Source organism: Labrus mixtus, chromosome 16, assembly GCF_963584025.1.
Source record: "Labrus mixtus chromosome 16, fLabMix1.1, whole genome shotgun sequence".
In the NCBI taxonomy this organism is placed as follows: domain Eukaryota; kingdom Metazoa; phylum Chordata; class Actinopteri; order Labriformes; family Labridae; genus Labrus; species Labrus mixtus.
Window position 1 is genome coordinate 2127826 of NC_083627.1, and position 10976 is coordinate 2138801.

The following is a 10976-nucleotide window of genomic DNA, read 5'->3' on the forward strand; positions in this document are numbered from 1 at the left end:
CTGCTGATATCTGTAAAGGAGCAGGCGGTGCCGACGCAGCAGAACGAGCTGCTGTTATTTGAGACAGCAGAGAGAGAGACCGGCACAGGCCTCAGGTGAGCCGCTGTCCTTGGTACAGCAATATCAGATCGAGGGCGGACAACATCAGCACAGGCTGCAATACTGAGGGATTCACTGTAAGCCAGGTGGGCGGGGCATCACAGGACCAATCAGACGGCAGGAGAGAGAAAGCGTGTTGGAAATGTGATGAAGGTCGAAGTGGATTTATTTAAAGGAGGGATCTGAAGGAAGCTGGTGGTCTCATACAGAGCGTTAGGAAAGGTTCAGGCAGGAGATCAGTAAACTCTGCGTGCTAAATATAGATCGAAGAAAAGAGGGAATAAAACAATGTAAGGTCTCCGTTTCCACGCAGTGAACCATGGCGTCCATCTTGAAGGTGCCGGTCTAGCACCCGTGTGCCCTTTGCAACACATTTTCCTCTCTCTCTATTTCCTTCAGGCAGAAGATTTTCCTTCACATTATTTGAGCTTTCCTGGAAATCATTCACAGATTCATCCAAACTGATCGCTGAGTGTCACCGCACACGCTCACAAGATGTAATGAAGCAACTTTAAAGCTTCAAGGTCGACCTCTAACATCCTTCAATAAGACTTGGGGCCCCCTAATAGACCTTATCAGAGACAAGCTTTCTATCACTCCTGATGATGCTAGTGACACAGCTTGAGAAGAGTTAATTGCTGGATAGAGACCCCCCCCCCTCCCCCCTCTTTTAATTTACTTTTTAAATTGTATTTATTTACTTTTTGTCGAACTGAATGTATTTGTGTAAATGTATGTATTTATATATATTTTAATTTTGTATTATTATTATTATTACTATTATTTATATATTTCTGTCTGTGTCTACTTGTATTGTTCTATTAGTATCTATGTTACGACAGTCGCTAATGGACAACTACCTCAGGGAGCTGAGAGGGTAAATGGGTTATTATTTTGTTGTCTTGTTTTTCTGTTTAATTGGGGCTTTTTGTTTCACTCTCTGCAGATGCCTTAATTACCTCTATGTGACATCATGTTGTACTGTCTGCAAAAATGTAATAAAAAGATTTTGGAAAAAAAAAAAAAGCTTCAAGGTCGTCATGGAGAAAACATCCATCGAAGCCTCCTCCGCTGCACACAACCATATCCATCCTCTGGTTGACTTCTCTGAGTTCATTTATCTGAAACATGCGTTCAGTTCACATGTTTTCTGTTCATTTGAATCTGCTCTTTGTCTGAACAACATCTCAGGATGTTTCTCTGCCTGCCTGTGTTTACGTTTGCTCCTGGAGGGATTAAGGTGACATTTATGTGCGATCAATAATCCAGCTCGACAAGACGGAAAGAAGCTGAATCTCTCTGGGTGTGTCTGTGTGGTTGAGGATATTTGAAATCTGTCTTGGTCTCGAGACCATTTTTGAAGGTCTCGGTCTTGGAATCAAAGCATTTGTACTCAGTACCCAAATACAAACAAACAAAAAACCTCTAACTCCTCCCTCATCGTCAGCCTGAAATAAATCAACATCACTAAACTTAATGAAATGATGATGAATGGATCAATGATTTCTCAAGAATAAATAAAGGTAAAATCAATAAGGTTGATTCAATTAGACAGAGAGAACAGAGCCCAGAGCCACACACACACACGCACACACACACACACACACACACACACACACACACACACTGTAAGTTCACCTCCCTCTCCCCTCTCCGCCCGTGTCCGTCTCTGATTTTTTGTCAAGTCACTGTGACTCTGTAGAATTTACCCAACACACAATCAAACACAAATAAGGATCAAAACCAGGAAGTGTGCAGGAAACCGTCACTTCATCTCTCACATGTCTAACGCGCACTGAGCGTGTTACAGAATCATTCTGTGTTTGCTCAGATTCATTTTTTAATCTTATGAATGCTGCTTCCTTTTTTTATTTTTCATCTCTTTCCTGCAAACAAAGAGCATCATGTCAGACATCTCACTAAGCTCCAGGCAAACTTCTGTGCTCGCAGCCTGTTGCACAACACACAATTGTTGAACAGATGCCCCGTTACTATGGCAACTGGTGTCAGGATGGCTGATTGTGGTCGCATTTTCCACTGCACACAAATCCAAGCTGATTGTTTTCATGCCGCCACTAATCTTTAACACGGAGATCTGATGAAAAACAAGAGGATTTAACGCTGTCTGCACACACACACACACATGGCAGAACCGTCACACATCTACAGGTGTTTAAGGTACAGTCACACAGCTACAGGTGTTTAAAGTACAGTCACACACCTACATGTGTTTAAAGTACAGTCACATACCTACAGGTGTTTAAAGTACAGTCACATACCTACAGGTGTTTAAAGTACAGTCACATACCTACAGGTGTTTAAAGTACAGTCACACACCTACAGGTGTTTAAAGTACAGTCACATACCTACAGGTGTTTAAAGTACAGTCACACACCTACATGTGTTTATAGTACAGTCACACAGCTACAGGTGTTTAAAGTACAGTCACACACCTACAGGTGTTTAAAGTACAGTCACACACCTACAGGTGTTTATAGTACAGTCACATACCTACAGGTGTTTAAAGTACAGTCACACACCTACATGTGTTTATAGTACAGTCACACACCTACAGGTGTTTAAAGTACAGTCACACACCTACAGGTGTTTAAAGTACAGTCACACACCTACATGTGTTTAAAGTACAGTCACATACCTACAGGTGTTTAAAGTACAGTCACACAGCTACAGGTGTTTAAAGTACAGTCACACACCTACATGTGTTTATAGTACAGTCACACACCTACATGTGTTTAAAGTACAGTCACACAGCTACAGGTGTTTAAAGTACAGTCACACACCTACATGTGTTTATAGTACAGTCACACACCTACAGGTGTTTAAAGTACAGTCACACAGCTACAGGTGTTTATAGTACAGTCACACAGCTACAGGTGTTTAAAGTACAGTCACACACCTACATGTGTTTAAAGTACAGTCACACAGCTACAGGTGTTTAAAGTACAGTCACACACCTACATGTGTTTAAAGTACAGTCACATACCTACAGGTGTTTAAAGTACAGTCACATACCTACAGGTGTTTAAAGTACAGTCACATACCTACAGGTGTTTAAAGTACAGTCACACACCTACAGGTGTTTAAAGTACAGTCACATACCTACAGGTGTTTAAAGTACAGTCACACACCTACATGTGTTTATAGTACAGTCACACAGCTACAGGTGTTTAAAGTACAGTCACACAGCTACATGTGTTTAAAGTACAGTCACATACCTACATGTGTTTAAAGTACAGTCACACACCTACAGGTGTTTAAAGTACAGTCACACACCTACAGGTGTTTATAGTACAGTCACATACCTACAGGTGTTTAAAGTACAGTCACACACCTACATGTGTTTATAGTACAGTCACACACCTACAGGTGTTTAAAGTACAGTCACACACCTACAGGTGTTTAAAGTACAGTCACACAGCTACAGGTGTTTAAAGTACAGTCACATACCTACAGGTGTTTAAAGTACAGTCACACAGCTACAGGTGTTTAAAGTACAGTCACACACCTACATGTGTTTATAGTACAGTCACACACCTACATGTGTTTAAAGTACAGTCACACAGCTACAGGTGTTTAAAGTACAGTCACACACCTACATGTGTTTATAGTACAGTCACACACCTACAGGTGTTTAAAGTACAGTCACACAGCTACAGGTGTTTATAGTACAGTCACACAGCTACAGGTGTTTAAAGTACAGTCACACACCTACAGGTGTTTAAAGTACAGTCACATACCTACAGGTGTTTATAGTACAGTCACATACCTACAGGTGTTTAAAGTACAGTCACACACCTACATGTGTTTAAAGTACAGTCACACAGCTACAGGTGTTTAAAGTACAGTCACACACCTACAGGTGTTTAAAGTACAGTCACATACCTACAGGTGTTTAAAGTACAGTCACACACCTACATGTGTTTAAAGTACAGTCACATACCTACATGTGTTTATAGTACAGTCACACAGCTACAGGTGTTTAAAGTACAGTCACACACCTACATGTGTTTAAAGTACAGTCACACACCTACAGGTGTTTAAAGTTGGTATCTCTCCATCTATCTCAGAGTGTCCATATCAACCCCTCGCCTTGCCTCCTCTTTCCTCTATCTCCATGGCAACAGCCTGGAGGTGACAGTTATATTGGCAGTGGCTGAAAGCACACAGTACACACACACACACACACACATACACACAAACACACACACAGACACACAAACACACATTGCACACACACACACACACACACACATACACACAACCACACAAACACACACACACACACACACACACACACACACACACGCGCAGGCAGGGTCTCATTAACTAAAGTGACACTGCTGCTGGGGTCCTGCAATGAGGCATATGGGCGTGGACACAAACAAACATAAACACACACACACACACACACACACACACACACACACACACACACACAGTGATCCACATCCAGCTTGAGCCAGAAAACACAGTCTCTCTTTGAAGAGCCAATCAGAGCTCAGCAGCAGGAGGAGAAAAAGTATTGAGCTGCTTTGAGTGTAGAAAATGTTACACGCAGGTTTTAAGCACGAGGGTGACACAGCGCTCGCTTCGTTTATCGACGGGCGGGTCGTTGTGTGGCACGAGGGAGCGGAGCAGGACGCAGAGTCAGGACATGACAGGACGTCCTGCTGGGAAAAGGATCTGGATCCACTCGCCCAGAAACTTAAAATAAAGGAACTGCAGTTAATCTTCCATTTCACCGTCTCAGATGTGTTTCAGTTTCTGAGCCTTCAAACTTCATCAGAAGAGATGATGTCATATTCCTCCTCAAAATAAACACGTAAACAGGAAGTGACCAGAGGACCCTCAGCTTTTAGCTCAAATATAACTCATAACAGAAACATTCATCCGCGCTGTTTTTGTTGTTTCTGTAACAACATTCAGACTTTTCAAACTGAAATCAGGAGAACGACTTCCCAACTCAGAAACTGGGACCACCGAGGAGCACCTGAATGCAGCATTATGCCTTTGTTAGGATTCTGGGGTGGCACCTTGTGTGGCCGATAAGATTTTAAGAAGTGCCATGGACACGCCCCCTGGACACGCCCCCTGGACACGCCCCTGACTGAGATCAAAATCTCGTTTTCAAGTAAAATTTAAAAAACAAAAACAGCCAGAAGTGTCTAACAGACGTTTACAGACAACAACAGAGCGAGCAGAGATGCTTCATCCAAACAAAAACACTCACAGACATCACTAAGTAGATTTCACTATCGTCTCTCCTATTAATTTGATTTTCCACCTTTCCCAGAGTTCCTTTCAGCCAATCAGAGAGGAGCATGTAGCATGTCCCTGTTGTTGATGTTGATGTGTGAACGAGCAACAACGAGAGAGAACGTAAAGGTAGTAGAAGAAGCTGCTACGAGCTGCAGTGCATTCTGGGCTATTTTCTGCCACTGCTACTGTAGAAGCTGGAGGCTAAAACCTTCACTCTGATGTATTTAATAATATCAGAGACAATGTTTTCTGTTCTTATATCCATTCTGGGATTATTTTCTCCACTGTAGATGTTTGAACGATTTGAAAAAAAGAGCTGATTTCATCCAAATGTTTCTGTTATTTTATTCTAAAACAAACAAAAACAACACATATCTTTTGTGTTTGTCTCTTGTTATAAACACAGAGAGAGAAGAAGCCTCCGTACTATCTCTCCATCCTTAAATTAAAGCAGTGAGCCCACAGATGTCAGCAGAAATGCAGCGTGAATCCGGATGGACCTTTCCCCAAACATTTACAGAACACAATGTTTTAACTCGTGCACACATCTGCAGTGCTCGTGTCTGACTCACAGACTTTTTATAACACCCACACACACACTCTGACTTCATACACAATCACTCCTCACACGTGCAGTTTTCACAAACCACTACGACGAGCGGCTCCGGAGTCAGTAAACAGAAAGTATGAAGACCACTTGCCTGCTGTTCTGCCATCTTCTCAAACGACCGGGAGGATTTTTCCACTGTTTTAGGGAAGAGCTCTTCAGGTGGTGGTTGCAATAGGTTCGCAGGACCCGCCCGCCGGTGCTGAAAGCTGCAGGAAAAGGAACAGACCTGGTTAGGCGCTGTCCGTGGTACCAGCCGGCTCCACCGGGAAGGACACGACAGATTTCCTCCTCCCTGCTGGCAGCAGAGCCGTCAGTAAGAATCGATATTTAGTCATAAACAGCTGACATTGAAGCTGTGAAGGTGAGGCGATGGATGAAGATGTTTTGTAGGTTAACATCGTTCTACTTTTAGGATGTCGGTCAAACTGGAGCAGGCAGGAAGCTGTCTCTTCAGCCCCTAAATGATGAATAAAAACCGCGGATCTGAACTAAAAAGAGGAATAATCAGACACTCACCTGTCGTCTGAAAGGAAACCCGTCACTGCGCTGCAGCACTGCCTCCCTCCTTTTCTCTTCTCCACTTCTCTTACCCGAGAGCTGCGAGGCGAACCGCACGTACCCTCACGCACTTGTGTTTATTATTTCTTTCCCGTCCCCTCCATCAACCTATGAAAAACTGTGACGCCGAGATGCCGTGACGTGGCCCCGCCCCTCCGCTTTCTACGTGCAGAAATGCGTGACTCCTGTGCATCATCACCGCACCCCGTGAGTCGATGTCCTATTATGGTCGCGGGTCTTTATTTTATTCGGTTAGTAAGTCGGAAGCATGTGCGCATGCGCATGAGAACCAAGGGGGGTCGTGTGGGAATGCTGTCGCCTCGCTCGGGTATCCTCCTCGGCTTCCCATGATGCCTCACGCCGGCGACCTTGACAGAAGCTGCTGGGTGATCCTAACGCTGCGGATGCTGATGCAACGTTGCCAGGGCAACGAGTCGCGTGGTGCAGCTCGGATGATACTCCAGCTAAAGAGATTTTAGATTTTTTTTTCTCTGCATTCAGAGATAAAAATAGGTTGTAAACAGGATCAGCACGAGGCTTTTGTCCATATGTAATTTAAATAAAAGCGGTGATATCAGGTATTAAGTTACTGCACACACTGCAGCTCCTCCAGTCTTGTGATCTGCTCGTGACTCAGGGAAAACATCAACAGTCAGCTGATTGTGACTCATGCAGGTTCGTGCAGAAGGATGAGCGAAGGATGTTGAAGTTTAGAGAACGACTTCAGAGAAACTTCGAGTTTAAATCGAAATGTTTCTCAGCAGCCACAGAGGCTGACCGACATTTCTTTCTTCAGTGATAAAAGTGCTGAGTCGACCTTGAGCGGTTTAGCAGGGTTCAAGCTCTTTCATAGAGATCATTTTCAGCGGTAAACACCGATCTGTTCCTTTCTGTTGGAGTCTGATAAAAAAAACAGTGTGGCCTCCGTCTCTGACCCTGAACTCTTACAGGTTTACAAACGATGACAAACTGATTATAGAATAATGAAAATACACCTGCAGACGTAAAGCACTGAATGTTATAAATATAATTCTTCTAATGATCTCTAAAAAAACAAGAAGTATCTTATATGTTAGCCACCAGTCCAGGGTGCCTCGCGACCAATGACAGCTGGAGTCAGCGACACACAAATATATATTACAATGTCGCCAGGCAACCATGGTCCCATAAAAGCACTGGGGAAATGCACAGAACAACTCAATGAGCAAAGGAGGAGCGACTAAGCAATCAGCTTCAGTCAGTAAGACTGAAAAAAACTAATTACAACGAGTCCCAGGAGGAGCTGGAAGACGTTTCTGGGGAGGGGGATGTCTGGGATGACCGATGCGACCCGACCTCAGATAAGAGGAAGACAATGGATGGATGGATTGATTTCCAATATGGCCACCGCCATGACATCACTCGGGCTTCTTCTTTAAATTTCACTCTCTCTGGTTTTCCACCTTGCTGTCTTTCTCCATCGGGATGTTTGGCAGCTTGTTAAGCTGTCAGTATAAATTAAAAGGACTACATATTAATATTTAATATCAGGACGTATAACTATACCGCTGAGACCCTGGGTCTACTTTAACCTTTCAGCCCCTGAGGATCTTTCTTTTTCATTCTCACTGATTCACTGCACACGTTTCAGGCTCCATCAGGTCGACATCCAGGATGGTTTTCCACAAGAAGTTTCTGAAATAGAAAGTGTAAAATAGGACCAAGACAACGGGCTTCACAGTAACATTATATCATTTATTAAGTCGCCTCTGTACAGAAAGAGCAGACGCTTCACATTAAGAGAAGGAGATGAGGAAACGAGGAGAGGGATCGAGAGAGGAGGGTGCCGGGTTCAGATCTTTCCCGCGAAGCTTCCCGCCTCCAACTGATCGTCCCATTTCTGAACCTGCAGGAGAGAGAGAGAGAGAGAGAGAGAGAGAGAGACAGAGAGAGAGAGAGAGAGAGAGAGAGAGAGAGATTAAAGACCAGATGTAATGTAACATGTACAGAGAGAAGATGACATTTCCACAGCGGGATGGTTGTTTGGGGGGGGAACTCACCCAGCTCATGGGGCACAGGCTCTTGTAGACCCTCTGGTACCACTCGCAGGGAGCCGTGTCCTGGTCTTTAGCAGACAGAGCTTTAGTACATCTGTGGAAATCTGCAGAAAACAGAGAGAGAGAGAAAGAGAGAGAGAGGGAGAGAGAGAGGAGGAGAGAGAGAGAGAGAGAGAGAGAGGAGGAGAGAGAGAGAGAGAGAGAGGGGGAGAGAGAGAGAGAGGGGGGGGAGAGAGAGAGAGAGAGAGGGAGTGAGTCCAGAAGGGGAAAGAAGATCAGCTGCACCTGGTCCTGGTCCCCTTTAGTCTACAAAGATCTTCACTCTCTGACACTCTGACCCTGGTGTGCTGACTCTCTCTGGTTCTGGTCTTTGTTTGTTTTGGAGAAACCATCCTTTAACAAAGATTATTATTTTCTGTTTCTGTTCAGCACGTTCACACTGCTGACGACACATTAAAATGATTTAATGACGTTCTTTTGTAAATAAATCTACTGTTTTAAAAATGGCCCGTTCACCTCGTCTCCATACTTTGTCTCGAGCTATGAGTCGGGTTACGACACTAGAACTTTTTAGTTTCATAAAATGTAATATTGTCGTATTCAATGGGAAACTTTTCAGGTTTTAACAAGAAGATTAGAATCCATTTTGAGACCCATCAGCAGCCAAACAGTTAAAACAAGTACCTGAGAGACGAGTCCGATCTCAGAGTCTGAGAAGAACTAGGAACAACACATTCACCTCTTCACTTACAACATGAAAATTAAATTCATCTAAAGATGAGTCAGCAGCTTTTTTCTTAAAAAACAAAACAAACTAAAGTGAAGCTGCTCCATCGTCCCTTCTGGGCCTCCGTACACGTGTGGTGGTCACTGTGTCTGCAGAGACTCTGTCCTCACACTGGATTCTCATGGTCTGCTTTGTTTTGGTTGACTCAGGACGTTTCTGGGTCCAGTAGGACGAGGATGGACAGTAGACGTGATGAATGGAAGTTAAAAAGTGCACTGAGCAGCAGGAAACCTCGGCATGCATAATAAAGATGTTATAGTACACAGGGTGTGAAGAAAAACAGTCCTGATGTAGTCTGGACTTTATGATTCATGTGAAGTAAATGGTGTGACGCAGGGTGTCTTGTTTACCCAGATAGTTCTGGTAACAGTTGCGGGTCTGGTTGGTGTTGGGGAAGCGGGCGTCAAAAGGAGCCGTCCTGTAGTTCTTGATCTTCTCCTCCATCTCTTCAGACATCTTCACCTTCGGGTTCAATCTGCAGAGGACAAACTGTGTGTGAGCAACTCTTCACTCAGATCACACACTCACACTCACACTCACACACACACACACACACACACACACACACACACACACACAATCTGCATAACAACAGGGGGGCTGTGAATCCCCAAAACACTGTGATGCAGGGCAGCAGGCAGCAGCGGCACCTCTTAATAAACCTCATAATTAAATAATTTTAAGAAGTTCTTCATAAAAGTGTTGTATGCCGAATTAACCGTAAGACTTCACTGAGTTGTGACAAACCTTCATCTGTGCTTTGCGACACACAAGTTTAAGAACAAAACTGCGTTTATTTAGAAATATCGCTTTCGCAAAAGGAGTTTGGTATACGACGCATGCGCACAACATCTAATGGGAACTTTCTGATGCAAAATGAAGCAGGTTTGGCTAACGCTAGCTAAGAAAAGGTGATAAGTCATTTCGGTTCTGTTGTTTGCTTGAAGAAGACATTTACAAGACATATCTGTAATTAAAAATTACGTCATTTATGATCCTGTTCACGTTAATCTCAACACACGTTAACGTTAAACCGGGTCAGGTACAAAGGACCTTCCTAATGCTTTAAAGGATGTTTAAAACACTTCTAGCCGTTTTCACAGAGCTTAATATGAAAAGATGAAATAAACACATTTAAAACAAATAAATGACATCGTTCAAAGAAAACGACAAGCAGGTTATTCCTCAGAAATACTCTTTACCTGACACACAGATATTCCGCTATAATCTCCTCTACGGCCGCTGGTCTGATGTGATGCTGCTCACTCGCGGTGCATGCTGGGAAAAGAAGTAACTCTGCAGGGGGAACGATTCGTGACGTTACACCACCACCTGCTGGACACAGTGAGGAATTACAACCACAGACTTTAAACAGCAGCGTTACAATAAATGAGGTGAAAACCATAGATATATATAAACACTAATAATAATAATAATAATAATAGTAATAATAATAAGAAGAAGAATAAGAATAAGAATAAGAATAAGAATAAGAATAATAATTTTACATTTTTGTCAAAATCTCAAATTGCTACAGAGTTGAACATAAAAACAATTTCATCAATATTAATAAACCATGGGAATAAAAACAGGAAGGCAGTTAAGG

The 10976-nt window shown here is 43.2% G+C and overlaps 1 protein-coding gene across 1 annotated transcript; it reads right to left on the reverse strand.

The window, feature by feature from the left end:
- Nucleotides 1-8260: 8260 nt before the first annotated feature.
- On the reverse strand, nt 8261-10695 carry LOC132991136 (cytochrome c oxidase subunit 6B1-like). The gene is made up of 4 exons (XM_061059770.1): nt 10573-10695; nt 9721-9845; nt 8587-8687; nt 8261-8432 (listed from the first exon to the last, which is right to left on the reverse strand). The coding sequence occupies exons 2-4, from the start codon at nt 9824-9826 to the stop codon at nt 8379-8381; spliced, it is 261 nt and encodes an 86-aa protein (XP_060915753.1). The 5' UTR covers nt 9827-9845; nt 10573-10695; the 3' UTR covers nt 8261-8378.
- Nucleotides 10696-10976: the final 281 nt, after the last annotated feature.

Excerpts from the sequence above, each read along its gene's own strand:
- LOC132991136 (XM_061059770.1), bottom strand. The coding sequence starts at position 9,826 with ATGTCTGAAGAGATGGAGGAGAAGATCAAGAACTACAGGACGGCTCCT. Across the intron at positions 8,688-9,720 it reads CTGTTACCAGAACTATCTGG|ATTTCCACAGATGTACTAAA; the intron begins GTAAACAAGACA and ends TGTTTTCTGCAG. Across the intron at positions 8,433-8,586 it reads GCCTGTGCCCCATGAGCTGG|GTTCAGAAATGGGACGATCA; the intron begins GTGAGTTCCCCC and ends TCTCTCCTGCAG.